Source organism: Epinephelus lanceolatus, chromosome 8 (assembly GCF_041903045.1).
Source record: "Epinephelus lanceolatus isolate andai-2023 chromosome 8, ASM4190304v1, whole genome shotgun sequence".
Lineage (NCBI taxonomy): Eukaryota > Metazoa > Chordata > Actinopteri > Perciformes > Serranidae > Epinephelus > Epinephelus lanceolatus.
The window spans coordinates 7,248,158-7,270,993 of record NC_135741.1 but is presented as its reverse complement, the minus strand read 5'-3'; the positions used below and the strand labels follow the sequence as shown (position 1 = coordinate 7,270,993).

At 42.8% G+C, this 22,836-nt stretch overlaps 1 protein-coding gene across 4 annotated transcripts in view; it reads left to right on the top strand.

Annotated features, from left to right (window-relative positions):
- src (v-src avian sarcoma (Schmidt-Ruppin A-2) viral oncogene homolog) overlaps positions 1-22,836 on the top strand; it is a 46,652-nt gene that overhangs the window by 12,238 nt on the left and 11,578 nt on the right. The window contains exons 2-7 of one of the 4 annotated variants that reach the window (XM_033628757.2): positions 14,151-14,412; positions 16,509-16,608; positions 17,599-17,616; positions 20,220-20,318; positions 21,852-21,878; positions 22,087-22,190. In XM_033628757.2, the coding sequence (XP_033484648.1) occupies positions 14,160-14,412; positions 16,509-16,608; positions 17,599-17,616; positions 20,220-20,318; positions 21,852-21,878; positions 22,087-22,190 (601 nt within the window). In that variant the 5' untranslated portion in view covers positions 14,151-14,159. The remainder of the gene's footprint in view (positions 1-14,150; positions 14,413-16,508; positions 16,609-17,598; positions 17,617-20,219; positions 20,319-21,851; positions 21,879-22,086; positions 22,191-22,836) is intronic. The other 3 variants (XM_033628758.2, XM_033628759.2, XM_033628760.2) reach the window with 3 other exon arrangements.

The window sequence follows — 22,836 nt, the reverse complement described above, 5'->3', positions numbered from 1 at the left end:
GGGAAATGTGTGAAATGACTGTGGGATGAGGACACAGACAAACACAGTGTGTGTAAACTCATACACTCTCAGGTGCAACCAGACTCCTACTTTGTACTGTATTACTTGGTCCAGATATGTGTCATATGACTGGACTGGTCTGTTCGTCACTGAGGCGGGGAAAATGTTGTATGACATGTCTAGATGTGTCCCACCGTGACGTGGCTTCTTCTCCATATTTAATCACAGTGCTGCCTGTGGAACTGAGAAGTGTTCGGCTCAAGTGGTGCCGTGTGGGATTTGACATAATGTTGGGGATGGGGTGGGTGTAGCTGGATCCAGATGAGCTGAAGGAGAGGACGGAAAGAAGGAGGATATCACTGGAGATGAATTATAATCAGAGGGAAAAGGTCTCTGTAGAGTCCACGTCTCTCCCTGTTCTGAGAAAAGGAGTAGCTGTAGAAGGAGCAGAGGCACTTTGAGAAATGCTTATCCACTCTCTTGTTGAGAGTTTAATCAGAACATCAATGACACTTTCACATCTGTCCATTAATTATGAGGCTAAATCCAGCAGCCTGTTAGTCTAGCTTAGCATAGAGACGGGAAATGGGGCAAACAGCTAATCTGGCTTGGTCCTAAGGTAACAAAATTCATCTACCAGCACCTCTAAAGCTCACTAATTAACATTCATAGCAGATTAGCTGTTTTTACCTATTTTCAGTCTTTATGCTAATGTAAGCTAACTGTCTGCTGTCTCTAGATTCATATTTCAACACGTTCTCACTAGGGTTTGGCATGAGCACTTGGGTACTTGATTTGGACACCACCATTTCGCTGCCCAACCTCCCACACGTGAACATGACTTTTCAAATGTTTTAACTATTTAAAATGTTTCAAATCTTCATTGTTGAGCTGCATGAAGCGTATTGCTTCACTCAGCGCCTCTTAACCCCACTGTTGCTCTCGCTTATCATGAGACTACTGCTGCAGGAGTGTGAGCTCTGTGCCAGGGACAGTCTACCCGCAAACTCACAGAGTGACAGGGTTAACTGTTAGCCTTAGATGCTAACATTTCCTAACACAGTGGTTCCCAACTGGTCCCGCCACGGGGTCCAGATTTCTCCTGAATGTAGGGCTGTACCCAAATATTCGGATATTCGAATATTCGTTTCTATGGGTAGGTATTCGTTATGAAAATTTGGTATTTGCTATTCGTTTTTCGTATACTTTTTTTTTATTTTTTTTAACATTTTTTTTTGTGCTAAATGTAGTCTTTTTGTTGTTGGTAAATGTAGGTTATCAATAAAAAAACTTTTAAATTGCATTGTTAAAAATGTGAAAATATAGTATCCTACCAACGGAGCTTGTGCGCACAGCATGCTTGAGCGCATCCGTCTGAGGCTGTGGATCAATGCCAAGTTTTACCACTTTATCACTATTCCCTCTAATTTGTAGCTGTTTTTTCGTTATCTTTTGAATTTAAAAGAATTATGGAACCGTTTTTGTCAACGTTTGTTTCGTTCTGTACAATAAATTATTGTTTAAAGTTTCAACAAGTTTCTTTTGGAGTGCGTGACACAAGTGTGTTTTTAAAACGACCGTGGACTGTCACCTGCTCAACGCATCAGTACCTTCGGATGCCATGACAGTAATAGATTATAGATCAATAGATTATAATAATAATGTCAAAATATCATTTACAGACCGATTTAACAGACAATTACTGCTGCCCGACCCGCAGGTCCATTTGCCGGGCCTGCGGGTTACGGGTCGACCTGCACATCACTACTCAGCTCAGTCTATAAAGGCTGTACACAACAGTAAGGCTATAGACATTATATTCTATTCAGGCCGGCAGAACCAGCAGCGCATCGGCTCTACACTGCACGGCACTGCTGATTAACCATTTTATTGCAGCACAGAGTGTCTGCCAGCAACCAATTACTTGCAGAGGCTTCCTACAACTTGTTTCAACGGTTCCGATTTAATCAGAAGACAAATTAAACAGGATGACTAGCCAATGTGAAAATCAAAAGAAAGCAGAGAATAATGTACTGAAGGAGACTGTTGTGCCATCACATTTTTTTTGCGGTTTGAGAGCAAATATCCGGTCGCCGCTGTACAAAACTCCGCAATACAATTAGGTCAGGAAAAAACCCGGAGTCCAGAGCAGCTCCAGAGACGGTCCTTGACTACTCCATCTAACTTATGTAATGGCAGCAACAGAAAGTTTGCTGATTTTTCTTATGTTAACTTTGAAGTTTTGGTTTAATAGGCTAAGTTAAGCCTGGTAGTTCAATAAATGAATTTCAAATTGCAGTTATTTTCCGTTGTTGGCTAATTTACAGTCCTAGTCTTTCGTTAAGGTTTTTTTTTTTTTTTTTTAGAGTACTCAAGTACTCCTTAATAACTTAATGCGAGTACTGATATTTGGAAATTACTTAAAATGCTCATCCCTACTTCTCACTCCCAACGTGTCAATGAGGCAGTTTAGTCAGAGGCCCTATGCTTTAAACTATTACGCCGAAGATACCCCTGTAGCGTCAGTTTTAGACAATCAGGGACGGCATTATCAATATAATGTTTTCATGTCTTTTCAAAATAAACTTCTGTGTTCACTAGAAACATAGGTTATGTCACCAAAACTTCTTTAGGTTTCAGCAACAAAAATTACTTTGTAAGGTTTAGAAAAAAGATCACAGTTTTGGTAAAAGTTACTAGGTTTGTTGTGAAACCTAGTAAGTCAGTGTAACATGGCACATATGTCACATGATGTTAACTACTAAAAAGATGACCACATTTCCCAAATGGCCGAACTCTTATTTTAACAGACATGTTTCAGTACGGTCACTCCCTTCACCGCTGCTGCTCCCTGCATCACAAAAGCCAAGACATCACCTCATCTAAACTGGCCCAGATATTTTTCTTCCTGAGCCTCAATCCCAAAATAATTTCATGTATGTCATACTCAGATTAGGAGCAGGGGATAACAGAAAATCCATGAACCTACTGTGGGTGCCAGCAGTGTTTGTTGTTTGGAAGTGGACAAAAAAATTCCTCTGTAAGCACGGGGTTTAAGATAGAGCGGCCAGCTGCTCAGCTCTGTGAGTCCAGAGATGTCATATGATTTTAGAGGTCGGGGTTAGCTGTGGCGTTTGGCAAACAAAAGGTGATCGTAACACACTGTAGGTCGCTTTTTTAGCACAAATACCAGTGGTGAGAAATACACACACACAATCACACAGTGAAAGGGATAAGGGCTCACAGCCTCTGATCCTATTATAGAAGCCAAAGCACTGCAAGCTCCTGAGAGGCTGGGAAAAATGGGTAAACATGATGTTTTTATGGGAATCTTCCTGTGGGAAACCCGAAAATATCACAATGGAAAGAATTTCTTCAGGTGATCTCACCTTCTCTCCGTCTTTCTCTGTTGTCACTTTCTCTCTCTGTCTACCCTCCTCCCCTCCTCTCTGTTTCTCTCCCAAACGCTTTCAGGAAGTGACAGACATCCCACATAATTTAGAGAGACGCAGCCTCTGCTAATCTCGTCTTTTTCTTCATCAGATAGGCATGCAGTGTTCTGGCCCAGAAAGTCTGTGTGCAACTATCCTACATCTGTGCAGTTTGTTGGTTTGTGGAATGCTTGGAATCGCATCCATGGCAACGGGCTGTGTGTGTGTGTGGAGTGGTAAATATTGACTTCACCACCTCCCCATCCCTGTGTCTGTCCGTGACAGGAGCACGAGGAGAGGGGGGGTCGGTACACACACTTTATCCAGGAATCAGCAAAGTCCTGCCATCGGGGGCGTGTGTTTACCTTCAGACCTCCAAACATGGAGGAGCTCTCTGGCGCTGAGTGTTTTGATTCAGTGTGTACTCACAATGCAGAGGACCTGTCATGCAACAAGCTTTATGACATACTCTCTGCTGTGTTACTTCATCCTAGCTGTTTGTAATGATTGACTTCATGGGGAAGCAAATGGGAAGTGTGGAAGGAGTCAGTCGCTGAAACCTGTGCGGGGGTAGCACCGGTGTGCAAACACATCCAAGCAGCTATTTCCTCTATTCATGTTTGTTGAAGGAGAAGAGAAACAAGATGACATTCAGCTATACTTGATGTTTGCTCAGAAGCAGGAACCAGCTCACCTGTTGTGGTACAAAATTCGTTTTAGGTCACGTTAACAACCTGTGTGACTGGCTCGTAATTGTTCTAGGTGGAGATTTTTTTTCCCACAGCAGATGGATTTGTTGAGACAGGATAAGAGAAGTGTTTTAAGGCCTAACAGCAGCAACAGTAGTAGTTTGACCGGTCGATCCTGTCTTGTCATTACAGCGCCTGAGTTATTTGCAGGCCCCAGATGGAATGTCATCACAGCGTTTGACGAATACGATTAGGGAATAGATGTTGATAATCTGGACGGAACAAGCAGGGCTGGATTATGCTACGATTGGTGGCTGGTGACGCAGGAGCCAAAGCCTCCCCACTTTTCCCCCCTCCGTAGTAATTACATAGAGAGCACTGAGATGAAGGAATACATCCGCTAGGCTGACATCAGGATCAGTCGCTCACACAGGCATGGACTGTGTACATTCCCTGCAGACACATACACACTTCCTCTCCCCTGAACTACATCTACCCTCTTCACTCCAAAGAGACGAATGCTTAAAAAAATAAGGAAATCTGGACTGATTTTTTCCCCCCACTGTTAAATGGAAAACCCTCTCAGAATGAGGTTGTAATCAGTCAAGTGTGACTGGGTTTTTTTTGGTTGCACTTTTGTGATTCTGAGTACATACTGTCCGTCCCCTCACTTTGTTCATGCTCCCAAGCACACGTGAACACGTGAGCACACACACACACACACACACACACACACACACACACACACCATTTTAAACGTTTGAAGTCTGCTTATGCAAATGCAGTAAAAACAAGATGATATCTCCCTGTAGTCTGGCACTGTTGTTCTCTAAAGAGGACTTGCAGAGGAGGCCTATAGAGACTACATGTTAATGTGCCTCTCTTGCGCTGTGCGGCACATGTCGTGCACAATGGCCACATTCAGGATCATATCTAGCTTTTTCTGATCCAGAACTGACTTCTTCTTTTTAAGTGGTCAAGCTCGGGTCATCACTGTCTGAGCCTGGAATGTAATCACCATCGCTGCTGTTTGTACACGACTTATAAACAGACACAAACCCAGTAAGTAGCATAGCGGTGTTAGCATCAGATCAGTAAGATGTTAAGCAGCTAGACCTTGAGTTTGTCTCTTATTCCGCTTAATTAAATGATGGTCTTCTTTGCTTAATCTAATTCCCATTACTTGGCCCCCGATACAATAGCGGCCCCCCTCCCCACCGGCTGACATTACTGTCATAAAGAGGCTGTAGCACCCTCATTTATTTTTTTTTAGATAACACAAAGGTAGAAGTACCTTGTGAAACTAAACAATGCAAAGAATCCATTGGTACCAGCCACAGACTGTATATAAAGATGGACAATGTATCTCTGCTTCCTCTCACTGTACAAAAATGAAGCCAAAATATCACGGATACAGCCGCTGCCATCTTGTGCTGGTGATGTAATTTGGAGCCAGAGCTAGAGAGGGGGGAGGGCGGGGCTTTGAGTTTGAACGATGCTGCGCTTTAGCCAATCACAATGGAGGGGGCGTGACCGAGACGTGCAGGTGTCCCCAGGAAATGTGTACCTACAGAAACAGCAAGCTCCGCATCCATAGCGACCGCTCCACCCAAAACGCCGTTTTGTCAACGTGAAAAAAATTATTTTTTCCAGCGGATGTCATGGTTACAACATGATTGAGCTAACTGGAGTAGTTTCATGTCGTATCCGACAACGGGAGGCTTTTAACAGATGACGTCCTGATGTTAGCTTTGCTAACTGTCCCTGTCAGCTGCAGCCACTGATGCTTTCTAGACATCGTGATTTCCCATAACTGAATAAATACCACACATAGCAACACAATACTGCTTTGCTAGCTCAATCATGTTGTAACTAAGATATCCGCTGGAAAAAATATTTTATTCACGGACCGTTTATTCAGTTAATACCTTATTTTTACACAGTCTGTGGTTATTACAGACACCACTAACGGCTAACGTTAACAGCTAACGGTTAGCCCAGCTAATCTACGATAACCATGTTATTAATTACAAAACGTGCACACAGAAATAGTAACGTTTGTTCAATCATTGTGTTTATAGACTTAACAAACATCAGGTTAGTCTACATGGTGATATAGTGACGTGAAAAATGTGATATATAGCTAAACTCTGCTGGTTTTCTACCCAAAGTATTTGTAAACAACACGGCGATTCCCTGGGGGCACCGCCGGAAGTGAAGGGCGTGAGCGATCGCCGAGGCCCCTGCACTTCCGTTAGTCGAAAAACTCCGGGCTGTGCCTCCAGAGGTAAAGGAAGAAAAAAAAAATTATTTGTAATTTTTTTTTTTTTTTTTTTTTTTACCGATGGATTTCCAGATTGATTAAAACCAAACTTGTCAGAAAAGTGAACACTTAAATGTACAGCATTGTGATATGAACTCTCTAAAATGACAGAAACCATCTTTGGGAAAAATGACTTAACCTTTACTGCAGCCAGCCACCAAGGGGCGATCAAGATGTTTTGGCTTCACTTTGGGGAGCTGTCACGTCGTCCATCGTTATTATACAGCCCTTGGTATCAACCAATGTAGCAACCAATGGATAGCCCTTCCCGACAAACATAGCCTGTCAGGAAGCAGGCTGCATAACGCACCAAAGTTAGGATAAATTTTGGGGAGAAAATAGCTGGCATGCCCATTTTGAAAGGGGCCCCTTGACCTCTCACCTCATGATATCTGAATGAAAATGGGTTCTATGGGTACCCAAGAGTCTTCCCTAAACTTGAGCAGGCTTGTTCCAAGTAATTTTTCATTCCTAACAATCAATGTGCACATCAAATCAAAGCTGTATATTTGTCTTGGATAACCAGGGCCGCTGAGTAGCTCACCTGGCGCCTTATGTACAAAGGTTATGCCGCATAAATGGGTTATTCATGTCTATGTAATTGCACTTAATGTCCCAAACACTGAAAATAAGAAGAAAATAAGAAAATACAGGCAGAGATCAGAGTTTCTGCAGGAATATACACCGCCACACGCTCACAGTGAGTCATAAGTGATGACTAAGAGGGATTACCTCTGTATGAGTCTATACATTGTTTTTAAGGTGAAGTATATCTTTGTCATGTCATGTAAATAATAATATTTGCCAAAAAAAAGTCAGACAGAATATCAGTCGAAGGCAGTGTTTCATTAAACAAGACAGACAGAATCATTTTTTTCTTTTAAACTGATGGCTGCACGTTCTGTATGTATTTCATCTCACTCAGGCATCAGAGTAAAATGCAGAGGGCTGTAGACTAATCCCATGCTGCTTTCCCTCTGTGATCCATTTATCATATGTGAACAGGCAGAAGTGAAAGACCGTCATTATGCAGGAACACTTGTTATTCCTACAATGTGACAAAGTGTTCAGACAACAGTTAAATTGGTGTAATTACAGTCTTACTTCAAAGGCTTAATTGTGACCTTTAACCTGCAGCCTAAGGCGTTTAGTTCGGTCTTTTGGTGAAGGTAGATTGTCAGTACATGCCCGACGCATGTGTTAGACCACGGGCCAATAACAGCGAGCCCTGTGAGGTCGAAGCGAGGGGTCTACTGTAGCTGTCATCGCTGCACACGAGTCCTGACATGCCACTTCACATAGCAGAGCTTCGCCATCTCCCTCAGTGAGTTTACTTTAGCTCCATTGTGGGAAATCTCTCATTAAGCCTGCAGACTGAACATCTGAAGCCGGACTGTTCAGTTTTGATGTTCATGACTATTTGATCCTTCCCCAGAGATGAAAGATTTTTTATAAACGAGCCACAGTTCGTTTCAAAGCCTGTGTTGTTGGGGAAACGGACCAGCGTCATGATCCCGCCCTGACAAAGACTCCATCAATAAATCTCGTTAATAGATGAATGACGCCACCTTCTTTCTTTTATTTCAGTGAGAGGATCCCATTCAGGGAGTGTAATTGTTTTCTTTTTATATTAAATGAAAAAGCAAGCAAAACAGGGATACGCAGCATCCTGAAAGGGAAAAAAACCCCGGCAGCAATATTAAAGACTATTCCCATTTGCCAAAAGCCCAGGAGACTTGAAGGATTTGGAATTCATTGTCAGATCTTATGCATAATTAAGCAAATCCCCCATCCACCCTGCCACACCCCCTCTGCCTAGCCAGAGGGATTTTCATGCAGCCCTGCCTTCCCCCCCAGACAGTGGGTGCTTGTTACAGTACCTCAGCCCTATTAGGCCAGAATCAGGCTCTCGTTACCATTAGCTACTGATGACACACACGCAAACATGATTCCTGCAAAATATGACATTGTTTGGCTTCACGACTTCCTTCATTTCCATATTTCCTGCCGGCTGTTAGAGCTAAAACACGCTAAGATCCGGCAGCCCGCGAGCCACAGGCCACTTCTGTGTCTTGTTTATGCCGCCTGCTGTGAGCCGACAAAAGATGGCTTTGTTGCAAACGGAGTGTGAAGAAAGGCCTGAGACTCTCTTAATGCTCTGTTTGGTGTTTACTCGGTTTGGTCTTCTCTTTGCGGGAGCTTTCTGTGTGTTTGTCTGGGTATGCAGTCTGGGTCACAGTATTAGGACGCTGTTGGCCAAATGAACCAAATTCTATTCAACCTTGAAATGTTTGAGTGGCTAAAAAGGGGCTTTTTCACTTGTTTACCACGTCAGATGTCATGTTACATGCACAGCTGCTGTCCTGCAAGCATATTCAGCACAAGTCACGAGTATTATTTAGCAGTGGTCTGTTCACATAATGTTTAAGCACCTTTTGAATTATCTCATTAAGGCGACATCCCTTAACATGCACATTTTCCCTTTTAACTGTAGTGCTATTTATCAAACTCTATTGTTTAGGTGTCTCTATTGAATCGCTGAATGTTGGAGATATCGGCCCTAGAGATGTCTGCCTTCTGTTCGTAATAATGGAACTAGATGGCACTCATTGTGGTGCTTAAAGCGACAAAAAATACAATTGGAAAACTCAGCAGCAATGTCTCTTTCCGGAAACCTGCCGGCGGTGTCACAGCGTAGAAGGAAGCATGCACCTAGTGTTAGCTAACCTAGCACCATGGGTGGATTATGAGACAGTGGGCCCCTGGGCGCAGATATGCAAAGGGCCCCACCACCTCCTCTACATAGGAGCAAGCCACATGGACTTTGTGGTGGTTTTACATCTTGTCATGTATCTTTTCATTGTTTTTCGCCTCTTTGAGGTAATTTTTTTTTTCTTTTTTGGTCATTTTGTGTCTCCTTGTGGTTGATTTGTGTCTTGTTGTAGTCATTTCGGCCTCTTCGTAGTTGTTTGTCTCTTTATGGTTGTTGTGTTTCTCGTTGAAGTGATTTCTTGTCTCTTATGGTCATTTTGTGTCTCTGTAGTCCTTTTGTGTCTCCTAGTTGTTTTGTGTCCTTTTGTAGTCATTTCAGTCTCTTTGCAGTTGTTTTTTTTTTCATTTTGTAGTCTTTTGTTTCTCTATGAAGTAATGTTTTTGTCTTTTTTGGTCATTTTGTGTTTCTGTAGTCCTTTTGTGTCTCCTGTGTTTTTTGGGCCTTTCGTAGTTCACTTTGAGGTAATTTCATGTCTCTCTGTAGTTGTTTATTTCTAATTTTTGTAGTGTGCCTCTTTGTCATTCCATTGCATCTCTTTCTATTCTTTTTGGGTGTCTTTGTGGTCATTTTCTCTTCCTGGACAGCATGTACGAATGACATTTTGCAAATGAAGGCCAGGTGGTGCCCTGACACTTTGGGCCCCTGGTCCTGTGCCTGGTAGGCCTCTTTATCAATCCATTCCTGCCTAGCACAACTGAGATAGCTAACATTGCAGCTCAGGCCAGGAGAATGTCATTAATGTGCAGACCTCATGCTGTCACGAGCACGAGCCTATTGTCCATGAATAGAACGTGCTAGGTTACACCTCTTCATCCCTTCTTTCTTTCCATTGTCCCAAGAGTCACCAACTCTGTTCGGTCGAAAGTATGCTGGCTCTGTGGCTGTTTTCCCTAGCTCTCTCTTTTTACTAGTCCTGTAACGGTATCCCCACTACTCACGGTTTCCATCTTTCTCAGCTCAGCAGCCTGTTCTACCAGGCTAGACTGACCTCTGGTGGTGCATGTTGTGCACTACAAAACAAAGCCCCATTACAGCATCTCAGTAACAGTTTAATAAAAAAAAGAGGAACGTCTCTATTTTTGATGGTATGGATACTGTAATATCTCGGTACTGCCCAAGTTAATAGCACACTTCCTTCTGCGCAGTGATGTAGTTGGTGGGTGTAGTTCCTACATGAAACTCCTCACAACCAGATGTGTGGATTATCTTGAATTACCAGTTTTTTCAAATGTATTGTTTTGATGCTTTGAGCACCACAAGCTGAGTGCCATCTAGTTCCATTGTGTTGGAGAGAAGGCAGACATCTCTACGGCCAATGTCTCCAGCACATGACAGCTCACACCAAAACAATTGCACTTCGAGGAAAAATGTGTACTTTTTAATACAACTGTGAACTGTCCCTTTAAGTGAAAGCATCATTTCTGTGAAACGGGGAAAGCTTTTACACATCCGACGACTGGAGATGAGAGAGGCGGCGTCCCCGCTGTGCTCTGCCTCCGATTTGCTTATTAACTATTCACCCAGTCTGCTCGGGGACGACACAGATCACACAAAGAGCAGCTCCCGAGCCACCCGTCACCTTTGTGTCTGCTCTCTTGTGTCTGTGTGTGTCAACCTGCACGCTATGTATGTTACACTTGCTGGGATGCGACCCCCTTTACGCAGACATGCCCCGGGGGGCGGGGGTGGTATCGACTGTCCGGCCCCATTGACCCCTCTCCACTTCCTCGCCCTCCTCCCCCATCTCACCCATTCATGATGCCAACCCAAAATGACCCCCCCCCCCCCCCGTTATGTTCCCTTCCCTCCCTCGCTCCGCTCTGTCATCTCTCCGGCTGCTGCTTTCTGTCTGTTTTAATATTTATTTCTGAGCTGCATCACTGCGGCTCTTAAACTGACTGAGAGCCCTTGTCTCCTGTGGTGGCTCTCTCCCAGCATCCAAAATGACCGACAAGAACCAGTGACAGCTTCACTAATATCCCTGGCGTGGTTAGCAAACTGTGCTCCTCTTTGTGCCGTGCATTTCCACCATATGTCTCTGCATCCCTCTGACTGCAAGCATGCCCGCTAGTTTGCCGTAGCTTGTCTCTTGTTCAGGATTAGACTGTTTGCCTGTGAATGACAGTGGGCTCATGCATTGGCTGACTCTGATGTCAGATCCAACAGATACATGGCCTCCTAAATGGCAACAGCCAGGCAGAGGATGTCAGCAGAAGGCTGAGCAGCCTGACACTTCCCATATGCACCCCGACCCTCCTCTGCTTATCAGAGGGGCTCCCGAGCCACCCCACCTTAGTGTTTTCTGTAAATTAGCATCTCCTAGTGGACCCCTGCAGCTATATCTATCCATGATAGCACGGGCTTGAGTCTCTAAATTATCCTTGGCTTAGTGTAATGATTTCCCCGGCACTAAGCTGTTATTAGAGCCACTTCATGAGCCTGAGTAGGCGGGGAAGCTTCAGTAATGAAGAGACGCAGAGTCCAAATCCAATCCAAAACTGCCCTCTTGACCTTTGGTCTGTTCTCATTAGGTTTTGGTTGAGTATCTCAAATTTTATTCTTTGCTGAAAACTGACTGCAGCACAGTGATCTGATGACTCACTGATGCCCACACTGGTCGTATCTATCTGTGACCACTTCACTGCTGCTGTTTAACTCTCAGCAACATTAAAACACAAAAGCTATTTTGAGGTAATGTGCTGTTAAGTGTTGTAATCACCTCGGAGCCCATCAATGGATCACTATAGTTGCAGCTAATGATTCATTAGCAATTAATCTGTTGATTATTTTTACCATTAAAGCTGCACTAATCAATGGTTTTAAATCACTTGAGCTATGTGTAATGTGGCACACTGACTCAGCTTAACTTGCACATGAACATAGTGAAGGATTTAGCAGCGGTAGAGGTAGAGCGAGTTGTCTTCTAATCGCAAGAGCGTGAGTTCGATCCTTGGCTCCTCCAGTCCGCATGTTGAAGTATCCCTGGGCAAGATACTGAACCCTAAATTGCTCCTGATGGCTGTTTCATCGGTGTGTGAGAGTGTGTGAATGGTTACTGAGTAGCAGGTGGTGCCATGTATGGTATGCAAGGTGTGCGAATGTGTGTGTGAATGGGTACCATATCTTTCGTGGGAGTTGGTTAACGCCAAATATGATATCGGACTTATGTTTGTCAGGTAGCCAGAGACATGTCTCCAAATGAATCATGACGTTGTTTTGTGCCAGCTGAATGTGTAAATGTGCAAATGTTTGTCAGAGCCTAACAATGTCCCCAATTTAACTTTAATGTCCAACCAACAGTCTAAAAATCCAAAGATTTTCAATTTCAGTGGTTTAAAACTGTTAATTCTACCATTTGAGAGGCTCAAAGCATTGAATGTTTGGTCTGTAAAGGTTCCAAAAATTGTGAAAAAGGTCGATCAGTGCTTCCCAAAGCCCAAGATGACGAACTCAAATGTCTCGTTTCGTCCAAAAATCAAAGATATTCAGTTTACTGTCATAGAGAAGTAAAGAAACCAAAAAATAATCACATTTTAGGAGCAGGAATCAGAAGATTATGACTTTTTTTCTTTAAAAATATACTAAAAGCGATTTTATCATGATCAAATAAGTATGCAATTAATTTAATAGTTGACAACTGAAACTAAAAAAATATGAAAAAGGTTGATCAGTGCTTCCCAAAGCCCAAGATGACGTCCTCAAATGTCTCGTTTCGTCCAAAAACCAAAGATACTCAGTTTACTGTCATAGAGGAATAAAGAAACCAGAAAATAATCACATTTAAGGAGCTGGAATCAGAAAATTCTGACTTTTTTTTCTTTAAAAAAAAATATACTAAACATGATTTATCATTATCAAATATGTATGATATTAATTTAATAGTTGACAACCAATCAATTAATGGATTATTCATTGCAGCCCTAGTCGTGGCTTTAGTGATGGCAATATTGGTTGATCTGTTGGTTCATCACCACCAATTACTTTGATGATCCCCTCACTTTTCGTCTAAAAAAATATGTAAAGAAAAAATTTAAAATGAAAATATGCCCAATACTTTATGTTTATGACCAGTTACCTGAAAGCTAGCAACATTCACATCGGCCTCAGCTGTACTTTGTGCTTTAGTACTAATTAGCAAATGTAAGCATGCTAACATGCTAAACTATGATGTTGAATATGTTTAACATTACACCTGCTAAACACCAGCATGTTAATATCATCATGTGAGCATGTTAGCATTCTGGTGTTGGCAACACAGTGCCGAAGCACAGCCTTGTGAACTGCTACTGCGACTGCAAATTACATACATTATTAATTGTTTATCACAGTTATTGGTGATCAATCTTCTGTTGAATAATTGATTCATTCAGCGCTGCTACAAAGAGGAAGAACCCAGGACTTCACGTACCCTTTAGTTTCCCTGTAATGACTAAAGTGATGTGGCATTACTAAAAAAACAAACTGACTCATCTTTAAATGATCAGTTTGAATAAAGCTTCGGACCATGACACCACAAAATGCTGATGTCTTCATATGTGCATCTGTGTCTGACACATGTGCATGCAGGCATGTGCGACATGTCTGCTGTGTGTGTGTGTGTGTATGTGCTCGGCTGGTGGCAGCGGGGTGAAGTGGATCTCATGTGTTGAAAGCGAGGAGTGGCAGCTGCTCCACCATCCGTTGGGAAGCTGTGGTTCATGTGGTCTACATGACACTGCGTCTCAGTGGGTTTAGAGCCGTGCTCTCCATTCCGTCTCTGGTTTCTGCATCTGGTGTTGTGGTAGTCAGAGGTATTTTTCCAAAGAATGTGTGCTGCGAAAGTGACGTTAGAAAGTCTGTTTGATGCAAAATTATTTACAGTGCCTTGAAATGCAACTTCAGTTAAGTTTCTTTTTCTTTCTCTCTCTCTCTCTCTGTCCTTGAATGCATCACAGGCCTTGGCCATGGGGGGATCCAAGAGTAAGCCCAAGGATGTCGGTCAGCGAACCCGCAGCCTTGATGGCAACCTCGGCTCTGGTGGAGGGGCTGGCGGCCACCACCACAGCTCCAATCAACAGTCCTTAACACCCAGTCGTAGCCCTACTATGGATGGAGGACTGGGTGGTAATCAGTCTATGACCAATAATGCAGAGCTGGCCCTGTTTGGAGGCGTGGACAATAACAGCGTCACCTCTCCCAACAGAATCACACTAGCAGGTGAGAATAAGGGCTGTAATCAACCACAGGGAATTGTGGTCTGAAACTCTACCCTCTCTTCAACTGGTCAAAGGGGGAAAAGATCTGACTGGATTAACTTAACTGGCCACAGAGCACTGAGTACACTTTACCTGGTAGCGTTGTGTGACCACCAAAGCTTTTTTATGTTAACACTAACATACTCTGTGTTTGGGCAAGTGAATGCCTCATGCAGTTGTCCGATTGGGCAGGTGAAAAAATGTGATGTCTAAAGTAATATTACCTGAAAATAAACTGCATACTGTAGCACTGAAGTGGAGCTTTTCCAGCTGGGCTTCCTGCGTGAGTCTGTCTTACCACCAAGCACTGAACAGGACCGATGAGAAAACCCAACTTACTTATCCATAGTCAGTGTATTACAAACAGTAGATGTCCGTCGGCACGCCCACAGTTTGGAGAGGCAGGCTGGAGCACTGCTGTGGATGGGGGTCAGCAACAAAACATAAATTAAGCCACCTAAACAAAGTCCCACCGAAAAATAATTAGTATGAGTTCAAGGGTACGCTACACTGAGAGTATTTTCACTGCTTTACCTTTCTGTCAGACAGCCATTAACAGCTTCAGTTCCCCATCTGTGCTGTCGTCAAAGCCACCAGACTCCATTGACAAAAACAGTAATTTCAGCACAGGAGCTGCTTGTCTACTGCTGCCTCATCAGTCAGTTTGTGTTATTGTGTGACTTTGGTGAATCCAAACTAACCCTTCTTTAAACAACACAAGCAAAATAACTGTTAGAGACAGTGGTACACCAGCAGCTCCTGTGTTCGGCAGTGTTAAATCACTGGTTTTCTCAATGGAGTCTGGCTTTGAAGAAAGCAATATAATGGCTAATTTTTCCAGTTGGACATCACTGTCACTGAAGCAGTGAAAATTCCTTTGATATAGAGTATACTAACACTGATAATTAAATTAAAATTTATTGTCAGTGGGACTGTTTTTTAGGTGGCTTATATGTGTTTTGTTGCTGACCCCTCCACAGCAGTACATTGCTTAGCTTCCATGTCAGACTCCAGCATGCTTCTCCAAACTGGGGATGTGCCAGCTGACAACTATTGTATGTAATATACTATCTATGGATAAGCACTCCATGCAACCCCTCTTTTAAAAAAAGCTTTAAATATCTTGAGAACGCTGCATTTGAGAGACTTCCCTTGTTTTGCGAGACGTTGCAGAATAAATCCATAATGATAAATCCAGCGCTAAATGTCTTCTGTGATTATCTTTCCATTTCTGCAATTGAAAAATTAGAGTGGAAACACGTTTACCTTTGGGTAAAGCACTGTGCTCATCATTATCACTTTTTACCCAGCCATTCAATCACTGAGGAGAAGAGGCGAAACAAATACCACAAAGACCAAACGTCAACAACAAGAAGTTGTGTTTTTTAGCAGAGAAAAAAAAACGCCTTGGTGGACACACAGCCTCATGAATGCAGGGTGTCTACAGGTCCTTAAAAAGTCTTAAATTGTCTTAAATTCAGATTCGATGGGTCTTGAATATTCTCAGTCACATTACCGCAAAAATTCCTCCAGCCTGACCGACCCAACGACCGTTTACAATCATTGGACAGACAAAAGAATTGCAGTAATAAATACCATTTATGACAGCGATGACAATTTGTTTTTTTACATTAAACACATTAAACTTAAACTCACACTTGAGAATTGTTGCCATTTTCCTTTACTGTTCATTTAACATGTCTGTCACACTCACACACACACACACACACACACACACACACACACACACTCACACACATATAATGTGTATTACCATTGCAGGTTTGGTATTAAAAGGATCTCAAAAAGTCTTAAATTTAACCTGTTATATCTGTAGACACCCTGTGAATGTAACACCAGCAATTGTCCGACTAATGAGCATTTGGTTTGGACAAGAACGTATCGACCAACCAATCAACCAACTGACCAGAAGATGTCAGTTAAAGTTAGAACCTCAGCTCTAAGCTCTAATTTTTAGATTCAATGGTTTGTTTTAACTGTATGCCCCCAGTATGTCCAATATGTCTTTGGTAACAGCCAAACTTTCTCTCCTGACAGGAGGTGTGACAACCTTCGTGGCGTTGTATGATTACGAGTCCAGAACAGCCTCAGACCTCTCCTTCAGGAAGGGTGAACGCCTCCAGATAGTCAACAACACGTAAGGAAAACAGAGAAATCACATGGCCTTTGTTTTTTATCAGTGCACACACAAGTAAACAAAACCAGTCCACCAACACTCTCTTCATACTGTGTGTGAACGATGAATAACTGCACTTAGACACGTCCACAGATTGTCTGTCTGAGTTATTGCTCAGTTGTCTGACTGGCTGCTTTGCACCCCGAAATGCATGTCGCCTGTCGTCTCTCTGAAACCTCCTGTAACCATAGGAACGGGCTTTCCTCAGCAGAGCTTGACTTTTGTGTCAACTGCACAATTTTTGCCTCATTCACAAAAGACTGATTACACTCCGCAGCTCAGCACACCTCAGAAAGGACACGGCTATTTTTATTGCCTTTTCCTGAGAAGCAGACGCAGTGCGAGACCCAGATACCCCACACCATCCTAACCTGTTTAAGGGGAGTCATGCTTGTTTTTAAAAGCAGGGCTTGTTCTATGAATCAATAGAGGTGCAGTGAACCATATATTGTAGTGCTGCACCCCCGCTAACAAACTGCTGACCTAGAAGGCAGGAGCTGAGGACAATAGTGGATTAGCGCTGCATCTGGCCCCTTAAGCCAAAGACCTGGATCATTATTGGGTCAAGTACACCCAGGATCCATTAACCATCTCTAAGATTAGTCTGCGGGTTAGCACACTCAAATTAGGTGTCAGTCAGACTAGTCTTAGCTTTCTGATTAAACGATGCAGCCGTGCACAGCGACCTGATGAGCTTCTGTTATGATAAAACTGTGCATGTTTTTCACCCTTTCGCCTCATCATCGTGCCTCCCTCGTCTGCAAGTTATGTAACGGTTTAAATATTTTAGACTCATAGCTGTATGCACTATATTATCAGTCTGTTCTGTGTACTCTGCTGTTCTTCCACTGCTCATAACGTGCTCTCTGTATTTCTTTAACCCCTTTCTTTTCCACCATTTCCCTTTCATCTCTCTCCTTTTCCATCACAAACCATCACGTTTTTTTACAGGAGGAAGGTGAACTGCAGGTTTGTGAAGCTTCTCTGGCGTTTTCAATGTGCTGTTTGTGTGCGTGTGTGTTTGTATCACCTGAGGCATATATAGTACTTATGCACTGTAATACCACTTCACTAGAAAGGCGCAAACCACATAACTCTGCCCCATGAACCCTCGGTACAGTAGTTGGTGCGAAGCCTTGCAGCTCTATGATCAATACAGGTCATCTGGAAGTAACTACTGTAAAATAACCACAGCAGTAATTATGATATATATTCAAATATGCAGGGGCGACCTCTGGCTCATCTGGCAGAGTATGCGCCCCATAAAAGCTGAGGCCCGGGTCAATCCAACCTGTGGCCTCTGCTGCATGTATTACCCCTTTCTCTCCCACTTTTCCTGTTTATCATAAGCTATTCTATCACTAAAAGCAAGTTTATTTCTATAGCACACTTCAGCAGCAAAGCAATTCAAAGTGCTCTGCATAAAGCATCAAGACGAGGTGCAAAAGAAACACAATATAGAAGAACATTTAAAAGCAATTCATTAAAGAACTGGAGAATAGAAACTGAAAACTTAAAATACACTAAGGACAGTTTAAAATACGAGACTTAAAGTTACAGTGCTGTTAATGAAAGTGTTTGAATGATAAAAATTACAGTGCAGTGTAAGAAATGACTAAATATTTGATTTAATAAAAGGCAGCGGCAAAAAGATAAGTCTTAAACCTTGATTTAAAAGAAGTGAGAGTTCCTGGGAGTTTGTTCCAGATATGTGGTGCATAAAAATTAATGCTGCTTCTCCACGTTTAGTCTTGACTCTGGAGAACCAAAGCAGGCCTGAACCAGAATACCTGAGAGGTCAGGATGGTTCATAGTGTAGCAGAAGGTCAGAAATGTATTTGGCCCCTAAACCATTCAGTGCTTTGTAAACCAACAGCAGTATTTTGAAGTTGATTCTCAGACAGACAAGACGCCAAGGTATTGGGGGAAAGGCCCAAAATATAATCTTTAAAAAATATAAATAAAATCTTTTTTTCTATACCACAACAGGCAACCATGCAACACCATCTGAAATAATTATTAATAGATGTAATCATAATCATAAATGAAGTTCAGTGTGTAGGATTTAGGGGGATATGTTGGCAGAAATGGAATATAATGTAATAAGTATGTTTTCTTTAGTGTAGAATAACCTGTAAATGAGAATCGTTATATTTTCCTTACATTAGAATGAGCCGTTTATGTCTACGTGGGGAGCAGGTCCTTGTCTACAGAGATCCCCATGTTGCACCGCCATGTTTCCAGCCTGGAAATCCAGACCCAAATCTAGAAAGATTTAGTGTCTGGCTTTGAGTAATGCAAATGGCCCAGCTCGAGGGGCGGCACCAAGCATGCATTTGAAAATATCACTGCGCGCAACTGGATAACACTACGACCAATCAGAACAATACACGGGGTGACGTATCCAGAGCTCAGCTACCAGTGGAGCTAACTGGTAGATTAGACTCTTGCCGTATCCGGTCGGAAAAACAGCAAAAACGTCCTTCTTGCAAAGGAAAGACTCGAGCACCGTCTTCTGTTCCTCTTTTAGAGAAAAAGCCAAGTCTAACTCGTTCATTGTAGCAAACAGCATTGTTTCAAACAACTTGTGTTCATCTGTAGCCATCTTGCAATGCTTACTGACTGATTCCGGACTTCGTCGTCACAGCGCTGTCGTCATCTGTTTAGCTCACCTCTGGCCCGCCTATATCAGATACACCGATGTGATTGGTGCAGCTCGGCTCCAACGGCATGGGTAATGAGCATCATTACTGATTGCCAGAGTGACTAGCTGAGCAAATTCAAATTGTGCTCTCGCGAGAACTTTGGATTTCCAGGGTACCATGTTTCTACAGTAGCCCAGAATGGACAAACCAAACACTGGCATTTTGGTTTTTGCATTGGCCGTCGTAGTTGGCAGCCCCTCTGCGAGGAAAGTGTTGGAAAACACAGACTTTATAAAATGTAAAATCAGATCTGCAGATCTGCGTGTGGTTTGTCCAAATGGTGTTGCCGTACCAAAGCAGAATACAACTTACAGGCGTTTTCAATTTACGTTAATGTCTTTATCACGTTATATTGGTGTAGAGACCACTATCAATGGATGTTATACATTTTTTTCTGATCCACACACCCTCCCTGCAGATTTGGTCCCCCCAGTGTTGACTCCATGACTGTGGCCTTGAATCAAACTGTAATTTTACTTTTGATTCTCTGATTGAACATAGTACTGCAAAGCTTCCCACCCCCTGTTTATATGTAGCATACACGCCCCACCCCTCCCTGTTGTCATACCCACATGAATGCATGTTTGTTTATAATTACATAACCTCCAAATATATACTTTTTAACAGTAGAGATACCTGGGCTTGTGTTTATCGAGCTTCTCCAGGAGCCAACAGCTCAGTTACTGTGGAGACTACATTTTGTTGAGTGGCTACAGAAAATGCAAAAATAATCAGCAGCCATTTATTTATATTCAGAGACACTTGATAAACACCAGCCCTTCCAGTCAGAGAGACTGTTTTATTTGTGTTTTGGATGTGTGATGATGAGCCTCAGTGAAGCTGTGTGTTATCGTTTCATCTGTGCAGGGAAGGCGACTGGTGGCTGGCACGCTCCCTGACCACTGGAGAGAGCGGTTATATCCCCAGCAATTATGTGGCTCCATCTGACTCCATCCAGGCAGAAGAGTAAACCTTGTTTTTTTCTTGCTCTGTCTCTTGTCTATCTGTCATCAAGGACTTGAACGAATTAACACTCAAATGTTTGATTCTCCAGAATTTCTTGCTTTTTATCTCAATGTGAGTTTTAAATGAGCACTCAGAGGGATAGTGCAACTCTTATTTGCTTTCTTGTCGAGAGCTGAGACGATTGATGCCACTTTCATGTCTGTCTTTTGAATATGAAGGTACAGTCAGCAGCTGTTTAGCTCAGCTTAGCATAGAGATTGGAAATAGGGGGAAACAGCCACCCTGGCCTCTGTAATGTAATGAAATCTACCTATCTAAACCTATAATGCTCAGTAAACGTTCAGACTGCAGGCAAAATGACCCACCTCTGATTTTTAGCACATGGCATATGATTCACTTTAAGATACAGATACACCAGCAATGTACTCCAAACAGCTTCTCAACTTTTCCACAGATTTCTCCGCCCTGTCCTTAGAACTGACAGAGCTTTGTTCATATGATGCAACTCTGTGAACCATTCCTTTAAAGAGGGCTCACCTGGTTTCCTCCAGTTTTAACCATCATATTGGAATTCATGCAACTTAAACATCACTCGCCTGAACTAAGTGTCTCGCGGTAAGAGCCTTGTGGAGAGGTGCTGACAGATGTTAAAAGCTGCCCTTGACATCCTGAAATGTTGGATGGAATCTGTTTCAGTAAAGCCATTTACGTCACGATTCTGCTGCTCCTGGCTCTGTGCACACCTCCGTACAGAGGCAGCAGCTGTTGCTCCACAAAAAGCCCAATTAAAGATTTGTCTCTCTTTTTCTCTTGATCCTCGTCCTCGTTATCACCTGCTCAAGAATTCGCTGGCTTCCACTGCACATCATCTTATAAATAAACTGTAAACGCTGACTTCAGTGGCTGACTCCCATACGATGGGTTGCTACATGTGATATCTTTGTTGTTGTTCTTTTGTGCGTGCGGGACAGAACAGAATCATGACCAGATCACACTGGAATCTGATATGGCCACATTTTAAAAAGATAAAGTGAACAGTCAAACAAAAAAAAGCCTATTTCTTGGCCGGGCACAGTGAATTCCTGGAGTTCCAGCTGGTTGCTTGGCAACCTAACGATGATGACAACACTCCAGGAAGTCACTGCACTTGACCAAGAAATAGTCCCGCTCATAATCCACTAGTTGGTCAATTTTTTTTTTGACAGAGCCATGCTAGCTGTTTCCCTCTGTTGCCAGTCTTTATGCTAAGCTAAGCGAACTGACTTCAGGCTGTAGCGTGACAATGATCGTACAAACATGAGAGTGGTATCAATCTTCACATCAGCGTCTCAGCAAGAAAGCAAATAAGCACATTTACCAAAATGTGGACATGCTCCTTTAAATGACTGTGGTACGTGTACTGTTATCTTCTCCTGGGGACGTACACTGCTGATCTTTACGTGCTAACTTGCCTGCTTATACAATCAAGCCACACAAACTTCTTTTATACTTTTATAACAACTTGATTTCTCACTTTTCCTCCTGCCCCTCCAGTCATCTCAGACTGACTCTAGAGTCCAGGTAAGCAGCTGTTGCACTGTAGGCATTAGTATGCACCGCATCTGGAATGCAAAGACAGTTTCACTGCTCTTTCTGAAACCATGAGCAACAACTCACCCTCGCTCTATCATTCCTTCTCCTCCACCCACATGCATCTTCTCCCCCTCACCAACCTGCTCCCTCTGTGTCCCATGTTTTTTTTTGTTTTTTTTTATCTCAACCTCACCAGGTGGTACTTTGGCAAAATCACTCGCCGCGACTCGGAGAGGCTGCTGCTAAGTTTAGAGAACAGGAGGGGGACTTTCCTGGTGCGAGAGAGTGAGACCACCAAAGGTGAGTCTGTGGAGTCTTGTGGCTACAAAAGGAGCAACCTCATCACTAATTCTGCTTCTCTAGACCGTAGGGTTGGGCACCAAACCTCAGTATGTCTTGAATCTGGACCAAAATGTGTTCTTGGTATCAAGTATCCAAGTGCTTTAAAACTTTAAAAAAGGGGTTTCCAGAACAACGTGTCAAATTTTCATTGCCTCGTGATGGATAATTCAGATTTTTTCAAAAGTATAATTTTGATATTGCACTGAAAAACTGTAGCAAAAAAAAAAACAATAATCAAATGAGATGCCGCCCTATTAAAGGGACAGTTCACCCCAAAATCAAAAACACATTTTTCCCTTTTACCTGTTGTGCTGTTTTACCATCCAGATTGTTTAGGTGTCAGTTGCAGATTGTTGGAGATATCAGCTGTAGAGATGTCTGCCTTCTCTCCAATATAATGGAACTCAATGGCACTCAGCTTGTGGTGCTCAAAGTGCCCAAAACATAGATTTCAAAAACTCAACAGCAATGTCTCTTTCCAGAAATCATGACCCAGATACTCAAGATAATCCACAGACCTTGTTGTGAGCAGTTTCATGTAGGAACTATTTTCTTTCTACCCAACTACATCTGCCAATTCTATTACTGCGCTGAAGGAAGCGTG